We start from the raw sequence: 20,572 nt of genomic DNA, 5'->3' as shown, positions 1-20,572 counted from the left end.
CACAGAAACCATTCAACTGTTACACTTAGATGTTTAGCAGACACTGTAGATAACAAACTATAATACTTGGTATGTGGATGTGAGGGAAAAAAAAAAGCACAAAACAGTCCAGTCTCACCTACACAGAAGCTTCATATAAGTCAGAAGCCTCCGCTCAACCCTCCAGCTCACTGCACAGCGCGGAGAGAGGTGGGGCTGCAAGCAGTGAGTTGGAAACATCAGGGCTCTGCCACAGTAACATCACCTTCCTTATCTAGAACAGGACGCTCAGTTCCTGGCAGTAGTGTCAGCTCCATCCTGAGGGCCAGAACAGACCAAATGTGACAGTTGGCACAGAAGAACAAGATGTACAGAGGCCCAAATCCTGCTAAAGCTGGTTCTGCCCACTTCCAACCAGAAATTACACCTCCATCAAAAATCAAAAAAAAAATCTTGCCTTTGCTCATCTCATCCCGCAAAATCACCTTGAGAATTGAGGTCTCTCCAGTCCTTCCCATGCAACCAGGCCCTAGAAGCCACCAAGCAAGTCAGGCTGAGTTAGCATGGGAGTCTCTCAGCAACACTTTGTGAACTTTTCAGTTAGTGTCCTGAAAAAGGAGGATTCTATTCTGTGGCCTGCATGTCCAACTTGGGTGTTTACATAATTCAAACTCTTCTTCCCTGATGCAAGGTGTAGGAGATAATTTGAGTGAATTCCTTTAAATACAGAACAACTGCTATGACATGGATTATATCGAAGCTTATTTCCATATACTGGTATGTACAGAGCTGGCTATGGTATTTCCTTCTCTCTTCAGTTGGCTCTAAGCATTGCACATAAGGCCAGCTGACATACTGCTATGTAATCTCTAAAGTCATGTAACGGGATACCCTATAATCCCAAAGCAATAATTGATCATACTCATTTTAGATTAAAAAATCAATTAATCAAACAAAAAAAAGGGGAAATACAGAGTCAAAACTCCCCTCAAATATATTTAAATTATGCTACATACATTTTAAATTTTTCTGAACCCTACCCAATTCTGATTTGCTCCCAGCCACGAGATTCTGAGAACAAGAATCTGACCATTCTCTGAAGTCCTTACACCTTCTAGCTTGGCATGACCTCTGAACAAGTGTTTGGAATGGCCCAGTATCACTTTTCAATTGGGGCCAAGAATATTTTTATATTTCCACAGATAATTAACAGACATTATGACTATGAGAGCTGTTGTGTAGCCAGAATCTCACACACCTGTGTGATATGACAAGACCTGGAACAATGAACCTGACAGCACATCGTCCACTGTCCTGGAAAGGCCTGTAGCGGACCATTCATGTGGGCCTGTCATCTAATTAACAGCCAAGATTTGGTTCATTCACCTGATAATTTTTTCTTTACAGTGTTTCCTCTCTTAGCAGCTATTGTACTTATTTCTATGGTTCAGGGGAAAGAATATTGGACATATATACCTAATCCACTTCTGCTCAGACACCTAACTTGGATGGACAAGCCACCAAAAATTTTCTATTCAATAGCAAAAATCCTACATATAGTATTCTGCCAGGCCCTCATACTTTATGCATTTACAAAAACAAGCTAAACTAAATACTATCTCTCATTTTGTATATCCTCCCGTATGTGTAATCCAACTACAGCAAGATTCTAACCCACGTATGTCAGCTATAGATCAGGTTTGGAAGATACAACTGTCTAAAGGACAATTCACCTTACTGACTTTAATTTCTATTCCCTCAGATGGTAACATTGCTAGAGAATTTAAACCTAACATACCTATCAGTATTCTGGTAGCTCACATCCCTCATTTTGAAGAAGGTGATTTGCGCCCTTGGTAGTCTTGCAGAGACTCGCACCAATGGACAGATTATACACAAATTTAATTATTCTTTTATAGATTGGTGCCCAGATGATTACTTATGGGAAAAGATCAAGACTGGCATGAGAGATTTCCTTTTCAGGTGCTCCGGACAATTCAGTTACTTCAGAAGCCTTGTCTTATGTTACTTGGTTAGACAGAAGTCTCAATTCTCCTATTCATACACTTATTATCAATGAGAATGCTGGACCCATACAGCATACTCTATAGGAACTCGCCCTGCCTTTTCATGCTGGATGGCTGCTGACTGGGCATCTGCAGCTGGTAAATGGAGGAAAAGTTAAAATAGTATGGAAGATCAAAGGTATACGTATTTATGAGCTGGAGTGGCAACAAAATACATTCTCATGTACTACTTGTTATCTACCCCATTGTATCGTACCTGTATTTCTTTCTAAAGACTCCACAATAATAATAATGAGCAGGATGCCTGGAGTTTCACTTTCAGTCACTGTAATAGAGCCTTGGTATCACTCACCTACTGCCCTCTTGGTAGAAACCTTGATTAAAAGATTTAACAATCAAACCAAGAGGATGCCTGGGTTGATTACTGAAGGGATTCCTCCCCTAGTTCTTCAGATAGCATATTTGCTGACTCTATAGCATTAGCCCATTCAGTACAAACTGCTCATTTTGTGGATAATTAGACAAGAACTACTAATGACAGCTGGAAAATTCAGAGAAAGATTGATATAAAGTTGCAAATCCAAGTGAGCATTCTAAAAACTTGCATCCTATGGACAGGTATTTATTGGAGATTTCAGTCACCATAGACTGGCTCTCTTTTTGTTTGCGGGGAGAGCCTACTTTTACAGTTATTAATCTTATTTATTGTGTAATTAGTATTCTCTTCAGAAAGTCCCTACCTATTTCTATGTCTTCAAGAGTTTTATTGATTGTGCTTTCCAAAATATTAAGTATCTCCATCTTCACACTTAGTTTTAATCCACTTTTACTTTAGTTTGGTACATAGTGAGATATGGGTCTAGATTCAGTCTTCTGCATGAGATGCTACATTTCCCAGTGACATTTGTTAAAGAGGTGATTTCTACTGCAGCACAAGTTTTTGATCCAATTGTCAAAGATCAGAGGAAGGCTGCATGTGCCTGGGGTTTTTTTCTGCATCATTTACACTGTTCTTTCAATCAACATGTCTGTTTTTGAACAGTGCCTTGCTGTTTGGATCAATGTAACTTAGAAATGTAACATGAAGTTTAGGTTTGTGATGCCTTCTGCCTTGATTCTGATGTCAGGTTTTTTTATTTATCCTGAATTTCTTTTGATTCCACATCAATTTTAAGACTGTATTCTCTAGTTTTGTAAAGAATGCTATTTGTATTTTGATTTGATTACATTAAATATATACATTGGCTTTAGAACTGTGTCCACTTTAAAAATATTTTTTCTGTCTATACAAAAATACAACATATCTTTTAAATTTTTTGATATCATCTTCAGTATTGTTTTCAGAGTACTATAGTTTAGATTGTAGAGGTTTTTCACTTCTTTTATTAGGTTAATTCATAAACATTAAATATTTTGATATTCTGAATGTTGTTTTTTCATTCATTACATAGTAAATCATTATTGGTGTACAGGAATGTTGTTGCTTTTAGTGTGTTGTTTTGTATCCTTCTACATTATGGAATCTTACGTTAATTCTAGAAATCTTTTGGTTGAACTTTTTGGCACAGAGGTAAATGGACCACATGACAAGAGAAGTATATTATCTGTCAGCATGAAGGAGTCTCAAAATAGCAGCCAAATAAAGAGACAAGAGCAGACAAAGAGGACTAAATAGCATTACAGATCCCACTCATGATTGAATAAAAACTCCTCACTACAGACCCAATTAATGAGGAAAAATATGACCAAGAAAATATTGGATTACACCACATGTACATAAGCCAACTTAAAAAACTACTGCTGTCACTATAATTGGTATAAGTGAATACATCCAAGGACACAGCCTCATGATAAGCACAGTTAGCACGGCTAATGAACACACTGTAATACTGAGTCAGGCAAACAGGCACTGTGTAAGCACAGCTCATACCCAGCAGCCAGGGTCAGTCTTTGGGGGTAACTACATAAAATCACAAAGATGTGCTGTATGTAACCTTAACTGATTTGTTCACCTGTATCATAATTCTGTGGATCTTTATATAAATTTATACCAAATGTAAAACAAACACTTCACTTTTAAATTGTTCTTCAATTCTTCAGATATCAAGGTTCTCTACATTTGGTTTCAAGAAGAAAACCCCACTTTTATTGTTGCATCATAAAAATAACAAACCCTTGAGGTAGCTTTCAAATAATTCAAACATTTGTTGCAAAATAAACAAAGAGAGTCCAGGGAGAATCCTGCTTCACTGTAGTTCACAAGGAAACCCACATTCAGAAGATTAAACAGATTGTGACATTATTCTATCTCTCACTGTTCCAGGGCAGGCCAAGGTGAGTTATACATCCAGGTGGTAAGCATAGGAAACAGGAAAACCTAGGAAATTCAAACCTGAACCTGCACTCAGCATACTTAACCATGCCTCTGGGTAATATTATTCCTTCTCCTTTAGTTCAATTCTCAACAAACATCAACTCTCACTCAAAAAGAATTGAAGTTTGAACTATACTTTTTACAAAATTATTTTATAAATTCCAAGTTATTTGCTGAAAAGTGAGCAATTCCTTAACAAAACTGACGAGTCCATAATTCAACAGTCACACCACCCAGTTAGCATAATTCTGACAAATTCAGAACCAAGTACAATTGAACTGTACCCAAAATATATTGCACTCCAAAGCATGCGCTGTTGTGTTTATCATGAATTATCCTAATGAAGATATCAAGGGTGACAATGAAGTCACCCAATTAACAAAAATTAAGATTTTCCATGTCCTGAGTCCTGTAATTCATTCCAGAAATTAAAACAAAAAATGGGAGAGTAGATTATGAGAATGTTTCTTTGACCATGTTTGGTAAAAGAAGGTAAGACTAGAACACAAAATGGACTAGCATAAGATTTAAGGGTTCTAGTAGAAATGCACAAACACACCTGAGAACTCAGACTTTAACTTGAGACATTGTCAGAATTTAATGGAATTATTAGAGACATGACTTCTGTGTCCAGAGATGAAGAGCTTGTTGTAGGCATAGAAAGAAACTATAATATATAATTTGAGGAAGTTTTATGGATAAAATCAGTGCTATTCTGCTCACTTTGTGTGTGACAATTTACATTGTCTATGCTTGCTTCATGGCAACTTACTAGAGTTCAGGTTAAGCACACTATAACTCAGCAACTTCTCTGGGTCTCCCCAAAAACCTGTGTTCCTTAGAGTGTGTTCTTCAGGCAGCTAGAACAAACTCTATACAAACAGACATCTGGCCACGAAGTCATACATGACCACAAAGCTGAAGAAACCTAGTAAATAGTTCACAGTATTTACGTAACCTAATGAAGGCTTTCTTTATTATGTATCAATGACACTTGTAGTTATGGAGTCAAGTGCGTTCATACAGATTACCTGCAAGATTCTGTAGATGTTTACAGAGCATCAGATCCAAAACCAGTAAGTTATTCCTGAAAATGCTGACACAGTGTAATATTATACAAATTCCATCTGAATATGTTCAAAAATATTTGGTCCACATAATTGTACTTTCTTGTTTTTAAGCTGAATTTTCACATTGCTTCCTTTATTTCCCAGAACTTCCTAAACCAGTCCATGAAGACATGGCTTTTTGGACACACTACTCTTGGTCAGTGCATAGAACGGATACAAATATAGAATGGACATATGAAAAGTTAACGCACTAAAATGTCCAGTGAAGTGGACAGCCCAGTCCAAGATTCCAGTTTCTCTATCTGAACACACAAGTGTGCCTTTTGTCCCATTTTACTGTGTGAAAAGAGAATGAATTCAATTTCTCTATCAGGTGATTCACCAAGAACTACTATGTCAAATACAGGTGGGGCACATGAGGATATTATGAAGATAATACAATCTAGTGCACAATATGTCCTATGCATAGAAGCTTCTAAGTATATGTATACAGATTTCGAATTTAAAGTGCTTTCAGGGTCTGGAGATTTATCTCAGAGGCATAAGCACCTGCCTTGCAAGCAGGCAGTTGTGAGTTCGATCCCCGGTACTGATAAAAAGAAAAAAGACAAAAAAATAAAGTGCTTTCAGGAAAAATAATTCCAATGGAGAAAGCCAGATGATGACACAAGGTTAAAGCAATAATAAAGGTTCCCATAATCAGAATAAATAGAACTAGCAATGGAAATATTTTCTCTTCAATATTGCACATGCTTGGTGCCTTGAGTTTTAACTATTCAGCCTTGTGTCTTTTCATTGAAAATTCCTACCTCATGCCCTTGTCCTGCTGATATACTATAAACAGCATGACCAGAGTGGGTCACCTCTTTATAATTAAAAAAAAAAAAAAAATCAGAACAAAATAAATAAAAAAACCCAAAATGTTTTTCCCTTTTACAAACAGTTTTATACTGTTCTTCTAATTTGATTGTTCAGTAAAAACTGATTAACACATTCAAGACAAGAAACAATCTGGTGAGTGCCATGGTCTACAGAGAACTATAAGAAGAGTTATAAGATGCTGCGTGAATTGGATGAGAGAAATCCTCATCAAGCCAAAGGTAATGGAGGATAAAATGTAATGAAAAGGTACAGAATACACCAGATTACCTGAACATCAAGGCTAAGCCTTGGATTTTTTAAACCTGCTCAATACACACACACTGATCTGTATTTGGGGAATGCAGCCCAAAGCCAAATTAATAACGAACACTAAATACCTCATGTAGTTTACTGAACACAGGACAGTGTAAATCAGTGGTGGTTCACCCATAGTGTCCTGTTTCTGACAGGGCAGTGACTCACCGCTGCTACACATCATTACGCATAAGAATTGTATTGTGTACCACTAGGGTGAACAATGAGTAAATTTCAGAAAGATTTACACTAAATAACTTTTCTTCCTCTTTTCACTACTGGAGACTTAACCCTGACGCACATGAGACAAGTTAGTTGGGAATGAAACATTTATTTCATATTGAAAAAGGATCTTGCCCATTTATCCAGGCTGAGCGTGGTGATTTAATACTTTTGTTACGTTTCCAAAGCTGCTGGAATTAAAGACATGAAGGCCCAGGCCTCAGTGACTTTTACTTTACCCCCAGCACGGAAATCCTGGTAAATCATAGTGACTGCAGAACCCAAATCTTAAACTGGCAAGGTGGCACAGGTCTGTGTTCCCAAACAGTCAAGGAGGTGGAGACTATCAAAATTTCTCCAAACCCTGAGCAACTCAGTAAGACCTGGCATCAAAAATTAAACCAAAAAACAAAGGAAAAAAAACTTGCGGAGATGCAGCTCAGGGTAAAATTCCTGAATTCACTTCACGCTGTACAATGAAAAAGATCAAACACCTGCAAAGCTTTTGTATCCTTCCAATTCTACATTTGAAAATAGGAAGAATAATGTGACTTCTAGAGAAATTTACTGTTGTAGTTGCTGATTTTTGCAGTCTTGCAAAATCCTCTGCTCTCCCATTTCCTTATTTCCCTTTGCTCTTGCATATTTAAAAAAAATCCTTTATTCGATTTATTCTTATGCCTGCAGACCTTACTATGGGAATTTACCCTTAGTTCAGTACATGTTTTATATAAATATCTCAATTTTATATAAATATTTCAATTTTAAAACAATGTCTATAAACAAACTACAAAGGAATTACTTCAGAAGTGAGGCCCCTTTCACTTTCCAGTCATACCAATATTACATGTATACCTCCCTGAGGATGCCCATCTCAGTATGGTTTAACAGGCAGCTTCCCAGGAAGTTCTCCTTAGCAGGAACTTTGCACTCCCTTTATAATAGATTAACATCATCTCCATCTTTCTCAGCACTCTAAACTCTAAGGAAACTCTCACTTAAACTATCTAACTACAAAGAATAGTTTATTTAATTACCTTATAAATAAAGCACCTAGCTAGGGTCGGGCCTAACACACAGTTGGAAAGTTAGCCATTTTGATAAGAATTAAAATGAGAAGAGACCTAGGACTTTGGACCAACAGCAAATTTTCTGCCCAACAGGGAATGTAGCCTTCTCCCTTGGAAAAGGAGTGAAGCAACTCCTTACTAAACTTCACAATTTCCAGGTTTTTAAAACACAAAATATCGAGTGTTTCTCTAAAATCTCAGTTTCACTTTAAAAGTGCACGCTGCGGAAATGGATGAGAGAACCTGAGCTCAAAGTGGTTGTTTTAAATCCACAGAACACTCGGTGATAGGTGGTCACAAACCAACCGAGCATTTACTGGGTTCTGTTTATCTATAATTAGCTCTGAATTGAGCGGCCACAGGGCCACTCGCTTGGGGCACTTCTGGAAATAACAGAGCCAGTCTTATTTCCAATAAAATCCCTCCTAAATCCCTTGTTTTGGTTCGGGATTTCATTTCTCAATATTGTGACACTATGAACTCTGTTCTTGCAGTAACATCATTACTAGAAGGCTAACATAAAAATTAAAGTGATGAGTTTTTCACTGCTGAATATGAAACTTAGGGATTTTTCTTAGGGTCTGCTCTCTGAAGACCAGTACAGATAAACCTCCGACTGGAGCCACACAAGAAGGAACCGTGGGGCAACAGTGTCACAGCACTGTGTCTGCATGCTGCGGACCCAGCACTGTGCCTGTCCGGGCAAAGGGGGTGACGCAGCGCCCAAGACCACAGAGACCTCGACTCCTGCAGCTGAACAGGGGAGCAGAAAGGAGATCGCCACAGCTGTTTCTGACCACTTCCGTCCGGAACGCACCCTACTCCATGCCATCCCCGGCCCCCGTCCCACAACGTCACCATTGAGTGGCTTGAAGGTCTCCCGGGATCCTTCCAATGTAGTAGGCAATCAGAAGTTAAGAGAAAAAGACGGTCCGGTCAGTCAACGGCTTTGAGAAACTCGCTCACAGTTCGTACATCAGCGCCATGACACCGGAAGTGCCCTCCCCCTCTGCCCACCTGATTGGGTAGTTCAGACAGCCCGCCTTCGTCTCTGCTTGGTTCCTGCGGAGCTGAGAGTGACAAGTGATACCAATCTCTTCCAGCAGAAGTGGAGCGCAAATGATAAATTTTAAGCCAGGAAATTGTAGACCAGCCTGTCTCCAACTGTGTTAGTCTCACACCCCATGAGGAATGTTTGAATTTAAGATGTTTCTTTCTAGCTTTTCAAAACCCCTGCTGTTTTTTTTCTTTTTTTTAAATTTAAAGAGACTAGAACCGAAGAAAAAATAGAATAAAAGCAATGAAAGCAAAGCTGTGAAAGTGGTACATAATTTCAAAGTGGGAAAATACGAAATCAACAATGGCTACCATAACATAATTTGCTATCTTTACAATAGTTGTCCATACTGTCAGACCTAGTAAAATCAAACAACACAACACAGAATAAAACCAGTCAAAACATAACACTGAATAAAGCAAAACAATAAATCAGAACAAAAGAGTGAGAACAATACTGCACATTGTTTTCTTCAAAATACGTTTTCATACACAGAAATAAAACAGTAAAATGAAACAAAACATTGGATTTCAAAAACAAGACAGGAAGAAATCTCCCACGGTTGCCACAATGCACACTGCCATCTTCCAAGTAGATGCTCAGACCACCAGCCCCAAGCCTGCAGAGTCAACCAAACAATACAAGCAACAAGCTATTCCCTTCCCCTCAGTTGCTATCATCTCTGAGTCCTCTGAATCAGCAGAGTCAGGAGATATGCTCTTCTCATTTTTCAGTCTGTGCACCAGCTAGCTTGTGGGAAGGCCTGGTTTCTCTTCTGGTTGAGGCTATTACCGATCAGCCTGTCAGAGCCTGCTTCATGGGAAGGCATGGTTTCTAAACATCTAAGTTGTTACTATTCAATTTTCTTTCTTGTATATGCAAGTAGTTAGTGCCTTCCCACAGAAATTTATGTGAATTTATGTATCACTTACAAAATCAGCATATTCTAAGGATTGGCTCTAATAGGAAACTTCACTTGGTCTTAGAATGATGTCCCTGTGTGTGTGTCACCAGCATTACCCAGGGAGGGCATGGCTTCTTGTTGGCTTCTAGCTTTCAGTTCTATAAAATCATCATTTTGCTGCACGGTATAAGCCTTCTGCCTATCATGAGCTCAGTATTATTTGATGCAGTATTATTTGAACATCCATAGCTGCCCAGAGGACTCACACACAGAGTGACTCTAGAGGTTATGCATGCTCAGCAACATGGACTCCCACTCAAGAAGTGACATCTGACTACAGCCTCTGCTGAATGTGCCCAAGTGACCTCAAGCTGAGACCAACACTGACTTTTCAATATGGCATCATACCCTGGGATGATCAGCCTTCCACAGTGATCAGATTGAACTGCTGCCATCAAGGAAATGAGGATGCTTTGTGCTTAGTGGAATACTTAGTTCTGGATATGGATTTGCCTTTCCTGCCTATAATGCTTCTGCCAACTCTCCCATCCATGGATTCACATAATGCCTTATCAGCCATCTTGGAATTCCATACAGCACTGTATCTCATTACCAAGGAATACATTCCATAGCCAAAGATATGAGGCGATGGGCTCATGCTCATGGAATTCACTGGGCTTACCATGCTCCTCAACACCCAGAAGTAGATAGGTTGATAGAAAGTTGAACTTATCTTTTGAGGACAGACTTGCAGCACCAGTTAGGTGGCAACAGCTTGCAGGGCCAAGTCAAGGTTTTTCAAAAGGTTGTATGCGCTTTGAATCAGGATCCACTATATGGTACAGTGTTTTCCATAGCCAGAATTCATGGGTCCAGGAATGAAAAGGTGAAAGTAAGAGTGATCTCCTAGCACAGTTTTGCACCCTTTTCTCATGACCTCATGCTCATCTGGCTTAGAAACAAGTCTTAGTTCTGGGAATGAAAGGAAGAACTGTACTAGGAAACACAGTAAGAGTATCATTGAAATGGAAGCAAAGTCTTTCCTCTGGTCATTTTGGTCACCTTATGACTCTTGAGGAATCAATCAAAATGTTACATTGTTGAGAGGGGTGATTGACCTAGATTGTCAATACAAAATTAGACTATTAATCCACAATGGAGGAGAGAAAAATATACTTGGGGTGCAGGAGAAAAACATACTTGAGAACTCCTAGTATAGCCATACGTTGTTATCAAAGTTAATGGAAAACTATAACAATCCAATCAAGACAGAACATCAAATGATCTAGAATCTTCGGAATGAAGGTATGGGTGAACATGCAAAGGAAAGAACCAAACCTACTGAGGTGCTTGCTGAAGGCCAAGGAAACACAGAATGAATCAAGGTAGTTCTAAGTCACACCTATGACCCTGGTGATTCGCTACAGAGACAAGGATTATAAGTTATTTCCTACTATGTTTCCAATGTAATATAATGTTGATAGAATTAATATTGTTAAGCCTTGTTAAACCTATGTTATAGTGTTCAAGTTATGAAATGTTAGAAGCATCATGCAAAGAAAACTTCCTTTTTATTCTGGAGAGGGAATTAGTGTGCTTCTACTTGTATAAAGGACAGCTATAATATGCTAGTATATTTATGATCTTTTCTTTCTATCTGGAGTCTGTGATTTAAAGAACTGTGTCTGGTTGTAAAGTTGTCAAGGGGTGGGTTGTGACAGTTAACTGATTGTGTCAATTTGAGTATTACATGTTCAGCTAAATTTGCCCAGCAAAATTGTGGGTGTAGAAGACCCACTCCGGGGAGGACCGTTGTCAGAATGTTATTAAAAAAAGATGAAAAGGGAAGGCCTACATGTGTTTTTGTAGAGAAGCTCCAGTGTTCACTGTCACCTTGGAAATCATTTCCTGGCTTCCAGCACAGACTCTTCAGCCTCCAGTGCAGATCATCTGTCTTTCAGCACAGATCTGTTGGTCTCTGGTACAGAGCTTTGCTCTTCTGATACAGAATTGCATGTTAAATAAGAGTGGGTGCCAGGCCTTCAATGGAATTTTAGGATATCCTGTGCAAAGACAGACGTTTTGCACTCTTGTATCTGATTGTGTGGGCAGCCACTGTAAGCCAATCTTGTAAATCTTTATATATGTGTATATCTTGCATTAAACCTATTTCTCAAGTAAGCACTGACTGATACATTACAATTCATGATAGCCTTTTATCGACAATCATGATCCATCTGATCTGCTTAAATTAAAGACAGCAGTATGGGTTTATTTTTTGTATAAGTGGTGGTAAAATTAACACAAAAATTGAAGTCATGACACTATACGCATGAAAAGTAAAATGCTGATAAGAAAACAAAATTTTATGTAAATCATAATATTGAGAATGACATGAAAGCAAAATGGATTAAATTATTTGATATAATTATGTTGGAATATTCAGATACTTTGTTAGGATATGAAAAACAAAACATTTGCTAATCTATGAGTTGTATGAAAACAACTGAACTTTTCAAAAACTCATATTCACATGTCTGTAAACATGCATAAATATATATATAATCAAATTCAAAATTATCCTTTAAAACAGAATATGAAGTATATATACCAAAAATATTAAAATCAAAGCTAGTGGGAAATTCCATTTAAAAAATTAATAAAATTTATTTTTTAGAGGCTTATTTCTCTCAATGCTAAACACACAAAATCAAAACTACATAAATACTAACCCTACTTGGAATTGAGAAACACATTTTAATTTCCCTTGTTTGATTAGAAGATATTACATATTAAGCTCAAAGTCAATGGCTTACATAAAAATATATTCTCTCTCTCTCTCTGTCTCTCAATATATATATATATATTGTACCAGGGGATTTGCCAGGTAGGTGCTTATGCCACTGAGCTAAATCCCCAGCCGTGTCAATATTTTTATAGTAAAGACTACAGATACATAGTTCAAATATTTACAAGCGATTTCTGAAAAACAAAGAAAGAATACATTCTAGGATATCTCCATCTGGAATTTTTCTGGAAGGTTTATGAAGAAATACTGACATCAAATTTTTATTTAATTTTCATAGTTCTGCACTACATGAGGAATTTTCATAAGCTTTTCAAAACAGACTTACTTATATAAGGTTTCTCCTCAGTGTAACTTCTTTCATGTGGTTGATAAAAACTGTGTTCACTGACTGCTTTTCCCATATTGCTTATATACAAAGGGTTCCTTCCCAGTATGAGATCTATGTGTATTAAATGAAGATTAGCAAATCTTACACCACATGGATTACATACATAGGGCTTCTAACCTGTGTGAGTTCTTTCATGTCTTTGACAATATTTGTGTGTAGTGAATGCTTTACCACATTGCATACACACAAAAGGTTTCTCTCCTGTGTGACTTTTTTCATGTATGGTATAAGAACTCTTTGTAGAGAATGCTTTCCCACATTGCTTACACACAAAAGGTTTCTCTCCTGTATGACTTTTTTCATGTATTTGAAAATATTTTTGTGTAGTGAACACTTTGCCACATTGCTTGCACACATAAGGTTTCTCCCCAGTGTGAGTTTTTTCATGTATTTGACAATATTTGTGTGTACTGAATGCTTTCCCACATTGTTTGCATTCATAAGGTTTCTGCCCACTGTGAGTTCTTTCATGTCTTTGATGATCCTTGTGGGTAGAAAATGTCTTCTCACATTGCTTACACACATAAGGCTTTTCCCCTGTATGAATTTTTTCATGTACATTATAATAACTTTTTGTGGTAAATGCTTTTCCACACTGCTTGCACACATAAGGTTTTTCCCCTGTGTGACTTTTTTCATGTATATTGTAAGAGCTCTTTCTAGTGAATGCTTTTCCACATTCCTTGCACTCATAAGGTTTCTCCCCTGTGTGAGTTCTTTCATGTATTTGACAAAAACGGTGTGTAGTAAATGCTTTGCCACACTGTTTACATACATAAGGTTTCTCTCCACTGTGAATTCTTTCATGCCTTTGACAGTGACTGTGTGTGCTGAATGCTTTCCCACATTGCTTACATACATAGGATTTCTCCCCAGTATGAATTCTTTCATGGCGTCGACAGGTACTGTGTACACTGAATGCTTTTCCACACTGCTTACATACATATGGTTTCTCCCCAGTGTGAACTCTTTCATGGATTTTACAGTTACTGTGTCTGCCAAATGTTTTCCCACATTGCTTACATGCATAAGGTTTCTCCCCAATATGAATTCTTTCATGTATTTTACAGGTAATCTGCATAGCAAATGCTTTCCCACATTGCTTGCAAACATAAGGTTTTTCTCCTGTATGAATTTTTTCATGTATGTTATAATAATTCTTTGTAGTAAATGCTTTTCCACACTGCTTACATACATATGGTTTCTCCCCAGTGTGAATTCTTTTATGCCTTTTACAGTTACTATGTGTGCTGAATGCTTTCCCACACTGCTTACATACATAGGGCTTTTCACCAGTGTGGGTTCGTCTATGTTTATGAAGTGAAGACTTACCAACAAATACTTTTCCACATTGCTTACATACACAGGCTTTCTTCTCCACGTGAAATCTTTCATGAATTTTACAGCAACTTCGTGTACTCAAAGTTTTCCCACATTGCTTGCATACATATGGTTTCTTCCCAGTGCAAATACTTTCATAAATGTGAAAACCACTGGAAGTCCTGGAAGCATTCATATTCTTCTTACCTACAGTGGTCTTCTCTCCAGGATGAGTCCTTTCAGTACATTCAGAGCAGTTTTTCTCACACTGTTCATACTTAGAAGGTTCCTCACCACTGTTTGTTAAAGTATTCTTTAAAAAAAACTGGAAAGCACTGAAGATTTCTCCATGTTCATTACCTTTACTCGAATTGTCATCCAGTTCCAAATTCTCATCTGGCTTCTGGCCAATGGAAGGTAAAATGGACACATTTTGTGATAAATGCCCAATCAGGGGCTTTCTACAAGCAAGGCTTTCAACTGGTTTTAAAGTAGTCTGTTGCATGTCCACATTAGCATCTGGAGACCAAAGGAATATGTTTCTGTACTGATTGCAAGATTTATATTCATACCATTTTGCTACTTCTTCATTACTGTAGAGATAGAAGAACAAAAATATCAGTCACACAAAAAAGGTCTGCATATGAATACTTTACCAGCACCATAACAAATTTTTTTTTGATGCCTGCTAAAATACTATGGGAATGAATTGGCTGAATGCCCTGGAGGACATTTCCAAAACACCCATTCCCTAAAGGATGGAATTCACATGAGAATTCTAAATTAATAAATAATTGCAATACTTAGGGTCTAGTTTCATTTATATCATTGATACATATGTGGATTACACATGGATCATTTTTGACACTTTTTCCCCATCAGTCTCTGCTCCTCTCTTTATCCTGGTCATCTTCCCATCTCCAATAAATCAGCCTGTTTCTTCCCTATCACTTCTTAATTTTATTCGTAATTTAAGTATGATATTCTTCTTTTTTTGGTACTGTGGATCCAACTCATGACCTTGTGCTTGCTAGGCAGGTGCTTCTGCCACTGAACTAAATCACCAGCCCAATATTATTTGTCTTTATGGATTTTTCCACTGCTAAGTATTAAAAATAAAGAGTCTTAGCATTAAAGCATCTACATTTCTAGAATTTTCTTTCCTATTTTGAGATTCACCTTGGGCATTAACTTGGTAAGCATTCACCCTGCTCGCTTAGCTGAGCAGAGCACTAGGATTATAAGAAGCCCACCCACACGCTCTTTTCCATTCATTCCATCGGGGTTGTTAGGAGAACTGAGGTATTGCCTACAACTTAGGCATTGTGAATACCCATGCGCACCATGCTCTGTGCATGAGTATGCATATACAAGTAAGACAGAAATTTTAAATTGTTTCAGAATATACTTAGGGATATACTTGCCTGAATCATATGCAAACTCATATTTTTACATTTGACACATTCGTATAGTGATTATCAAAATGTTCTATTTTATATTCCAACAAACAACATATGAGGGTGCCTTCTAGCTATTTTGAAACATGAATGGACCCAATTCCCTGGAGGACACTTTGAAAACATCTATCATTACGCTAACATTAATTTGCATTTTGAATATAGTTTGCAGTTCAGCAATGCTTTAGATAGTTTGTTTCATATTTCTATATATAAGTAGATAACTTGAAGATGAATTTCTATTAATGTTCAAAATTTATTGTGTTCATATATGCTTATGCACAATACCTAAATGCACACTCACACATTTTCATGATGCTGATCACAAAAAAGTTTTTCATACTAATGTATGAGATAATGTCTCTTGCTGCCAATTTCTACCAATTTAATTTCTATCATACAATTTCTACCAAGTCAGTTTCGTATATTGGGATAATTCTCTATTTAAAGACAGCTTATACAAAAAGCAATCTGTAAGCATACAAGGAGAATTTTTGTGAGATTAAATAAATATGAATATAGCCTCATTTGTTGAATTTCCTTGGTTGCAATATTTCTGCTAACATACCAAATCTTAGGGGATATTCCTTTTTGTTGTGAATGCAAATTACCTTAGATTTCTTGAGAAATGCTTGTATTCTTCTTCAGTTTGCTGGTTGTTCCAGGTCTGTCCTGAATTGGATCCATAGAAATTTTTTAAAAATCACTACATCATCATACAAAAATTAGCAGATAGCAATTAGATTCATGATATAATGTAAACAGACCTGAGATACTCTTCAAATGTTTTCATGTTCTATTTAATACATCACTATCACTGAGCAAGAACCAATGCTCTCTGGCTGCATAAATGAAAAAACAACATCATCCTTACCTATAGTAGTCATATTCATAAATGTTTCCCACATCACATCTCTGTAGAGCTCCTTTTGGAATGGATTCAGCAAGGCCCACTCCTCCATGGTGAAGTTAATTGCAACATCCTCCAAGGTCACTGGTTCCTAAATAATAACAGATATATTTCCTGAAAGAAGGTTAAGATTCACACCTTGAGATATCTAAATGCTTGTGAAAGCTGAGCTGAGCTTGGTTCTTTCAAATTATTAACTGCTTTTTTTGGTACCCATGTGTATACACATAATTTCATATAGCAATTCTGATGCTAGATTGCAACTTACTGCTGCAGTAATAGCACAATGGTAGTGCTGGTTCCCTGAAAGCGTCACAGATACTGTATTTGTACACTACTTTCAAACAGAGCTTATAGAAGGACTCTACAAATGGCCATCCACAAAACACAGAATAAATACATATTTAATTAATTTTTCTAATAGGCCAAAGTCTATACCTCTTCAAATCTGACTTCACAGAATTAAATCATTCTTTCTTTGATTGTACTTGAGTACTATGAACCCCAACAAAATGAATCCACCAGTAAATGCAAGCAATTAAACAGAGGAAAAAAATGAGAGCCAACAACAGGAAAATAACATGAAAAAGATAAGTGAATGCACATCAGTTATAACCATCAATGTTAATGGTCTCAATTTACCAATCAAAAGAAACAGACATGCAGAATGGATTAAACATCAAGATCCAATAATACACCGCATATGAGAAACACACATAATTCAAAAACAAATTTTCACATTAAGCATCAATACTCCATGTGAAAGGAACTCAGAAAAGAATAGCGATAGCTAATTACTATTAGGAGACAAAATGGGTTTCAACCCAAGACTTATTAAAAGAGACAAAGAAAGTCACTATATCCTTGTAAAGGACAATTCAAGAGGAAAGGAAAACAATGGTACATATATATGCAAAAAATATCAGTGCACAGAACTATGAAAAATCAAATAAGCACTAATACGATTATAATAGTAAACACATCAATATAGCACTGTCACAAAGAGACACACCACCTAGACAAAAATCAACAATGAAATATCAGAACTGAACCAAACTTTTGAACAAATAGACATAGTTGATGTCTACAGTGTTCCACCCTATATCAGAATACATATTCTCAGCTACACACATTCTCCAAAATAGACAACATAACTAGCTCATAGAAGATGCTTAAGTAAATCAAAAGAAGTGAAAATTATTCCACACATATTATAAGAAAACAATGCAATGAAACTGGAAATGACAATGAAACCATAAGAACTTCAAAGATACATGAAAATTAATATGCTACAGAGCATAGAAAAATCAAAGAAGAAATCAGGCTGTAACTTGAAACAGTGTCAGATCTCACTGGAACTACTATGTCATGGCTGAAGAATTTCTTCTAGGCATAGAAAGAAACTACAGTACACACTTGCTAGAAGTGAGGAGCAGTCATGGTGGCACATGCCTGTAAACCTAGCACTCAGGAGGCTGAGACAGGAGGGTTGCTGCAAGTTTGAGACTGGCCTAGGTTACAAAATGAGCTCAAGACCATCCTAAATGCATATCTCTTTGAGATAGATACCCTATCTCAAAAAGAGCACACACACACAAAGTGTTGTGCCTAAAATCACTGCTATTCATCTCTCTTTGTGTGTGACAATTTACACTCTCCATGCTTCATCCCACATTAGTCCCAAAGCTGGCAACTTAAGGCAGTTTAGGCTAAGCACATGACCACACAACAACTTTTCTGGGTATTCCCCAAAGCATGTATCTCACAGGTGTTCTTTAAGTAGGTGGGACATACTCTATACAATCAGATATCTGGCCATGAAGTCACACTTAAACTCATTGCTACAGATACCTGGTAAATTTCTCATAGTGTTTATATAGGCTGTCAAAGACTTTATTATGTACCAATGACTCTAGTACACATAAAATCAAATGAGTCCATAAATATGACCTCAAAGATTGTGTACATGTTCACATAGCACCATGTCTGAAACCAATACATTAACTCTGACAATGTTGATGCAGTGTAATATTATACAGATTGCATCTGAATACATTAAAAATATTGGGTCCTCATATTACATAGTCTTGTTTTTTACACACTTGAGTTTTCTCATGCTTCCATTATTTTCCAGAACTTTCTAAGCCAGCCCACGAAGACATGGCTCTTTGGCCACATCACTCTTAAAAGAGTGCACCACAATTCAGTCTACATTAGCAATAGAAGTAATGGACTTTGTATTGGACACATATATGGACATATGAGAAATTAATGAACTAAAACGTCCTGGTGGAGTAGACAGACCACTACACGAATCTAGATCATTATCTGAAGACAAAAGTGTGCCTTTTGTCCTATCTTAGGAATGTGAAATGAGATTGCACTAAATTTCTCTACAGGTGAACTACCAAGAACTACTACGTCAAACATAAGCGAGGCTCATGAGGCCATCATGAAGAGAAGAGTCTAGTCCACAATATGTCCTGCCCATTGGAAGTGCATATTTTTTTAATACATGATAACAGAGTATACACACAGGCCTGGAACTTCAAGTGCTTGCAGGAGCAATAATTCCAGTATAGAAAGGAATACGAAGATCTGAGGTTAAAGCCGTAAAGTTAAAGCATAACATATAAATTAAAATTACAAATGGAAATTTTTTCCTTCAACCTTGAACATTTTTGGTGTCTTGAGTTCTAACTACTCAGCCCTATGTCTTTTCATTGGAAGTTCCCTTACCTGCCCCTTGTTCTGGTGGTGTAATCCAAACAGTGTGAATAGAACCAGGCAATTTTTAAGAATCGAAACGAAACCAAAAAACGCCAGAGTATTTTGCCTTTTTCTATATGGCATCATACTGTTCTCAGAATTGATTGCACAGGAGAGAATGACTGTACAGTATTCTAGAAAAGAAACTCTCTGATGAATGTCATGTTCTATAGAGGACTACGTGAAGAGTTTCAAGAGTCTTACAGACGCTGTTTAAGTGTGAAAGTGGAAGTATCTTCATCAACTGAAGGGTTATTGAAGACAGTTTAAAGCCATCTCCCCACTAAAAGGAGTTGTGGCCACTCTCTGCTAAGCTTCTAAGCGTCTAGGAACTTAAAATACAAAATATCCAGTGTTTTTCCAAAGCCCCAGTTTTGTTTCAACAGTGCAAGCTGAGGAAATGTGTTAAAGAGCCTGAATCCAAAGTGGTGGTTTTGAATCCAGAACCCTTTCTGATGAGTGATCATTAAATAAGTGAACGTTCACTGGGCGCTGCTTATCTATAGTTAACCCTGTTTATGCAGTAACACCGTTGAGAGTAAAGGTCTCACGTGAGAAATTAAAGTGATGACTTTTCCATCGCTGAGGAAAGATCCCAGGGTCCCCCAAAGCCCCCGCTCTCTGCAGACCCGGGAGATTCACCTCCGCCTGGGCCGCACAGAAATGGACCGTGGGGCAGCGGTGTCCCAGCACAGTGTCTACATGCTGCGGACTCAGCACTGTTCCTGCCTGGGCAACGGGAAGATGTGTCAGAGGGTGACACAGCGCCCAAGACCAGGGGAACCTCGGCATTTGCAGCTGAGCAGGTTGGCGGTAAGGAGATCGCCACAGCTGTTTCTGACCATTTCCGTCTGACACGCACTCTACTTCACACCATCCCGACCTCGTTCCACAACGTCACCATTTTGTGTTTGAGGATTTCCCAGGATCCTTCCAATGCAGCTCGCAGCAAGGAGAAGTTAGAGAAAAACGCTGTCTAGTCAGCAGGGTCCTCGCAACTATAAACCCCCAGCATTTCCCACGGCGCCATGACACCGGAA

General features: G+C 37.7%; 3 protein-coding genes across 10 annotated transcripts in view; all 3 read right to left on the bottom strand.

Moving 5' to 3' along the window:
• LOC106027020 (zinc finger protein 709-like) overlaps positions 1-146 on the bottom strand; it is a 9,535-nt gene extending 9,389 nt beyond the window's left edge. Inside the window, exon 1 of the mRNA XM_063254459.1 lies at positions 119-146. The gene's annotated coding sequence lies outside the window, so the exon portion shown is untranslated. The remainder of the gene's footprint in view (positions 1-118) is intronic.
• LOC134477254 (zinc finger protein 709-like) overlaps positions 1-8,915 on the bottom strand; it is a 40,951-nt gene extending 32,036 nt beyond the window's left edge. Inside the window, exon 1 of the mRNA XM_063254450.1 lies at positions 8,777-8,915. Coding sequence (XP_063110520.1) covers positions 8,777-8,779 — 3 coding nt within the window. The 5' untranslated portion in view covers positions 8,780-8,915. The remainder of the gene's footprint in view (positions 1-8,776) is intronic.
• The window catches only part of LOC100717083 (zinc finger protein OZF-like), a 27,494-nt gene extending 6,922 nt beyond the window's left edge, over positions 1-20,572 (bottom strand). For 2 of the 8 annotated variants that reach the window (XM_063254453.1, XM_023563767.2), the window contains exons 1-4: positions 20,175-20,388; positions 16,728-16,854; positions 16,465-16,525; positions 8,777-14,989 (exon numbers count right to left, since the gene is read on the bottom strand). In XM_063254453.1, coding sequence (XP_063110523.1) covers positions 13,189-14,989; positions 16,465-16,525; positions 16,728-16,854; positions 20,175-20,324 — 2,139 coding nt within the window. In that variant the 5' untranslated portion in view covers positions 20,325-20,388 and the 3' untranslated portion in view covers positions 8,777-13,188. The other 6 variants (XM_063254456.1, XM_063254454.1, XM_063254455.1 and 3 more) reach the window with 6 other exon arrangements.

This window comes from Cavia porcellus, unplaced genomic scaffold (genome assembly GCF_034190915.1).
Source record: "Cavia porcellus strain 051 isolate PalLab524CR breed Dunkin Hartley unplaced genomic scaffold, mCavPor4.1 scaffold_8, whole genome shotgun sequence".
NCBI classification, from domain to species: domain Eukaryota; kingdom Metazoa; phylum Chordata; class Mammalia; order Rodentia; family Caviidae; genus Cavia; species Cavia porcellus.
Note: the sequence above shows the minus strand (reverse complement) of the source record. Positions and strands in the feature narration are given on the sequence as shown.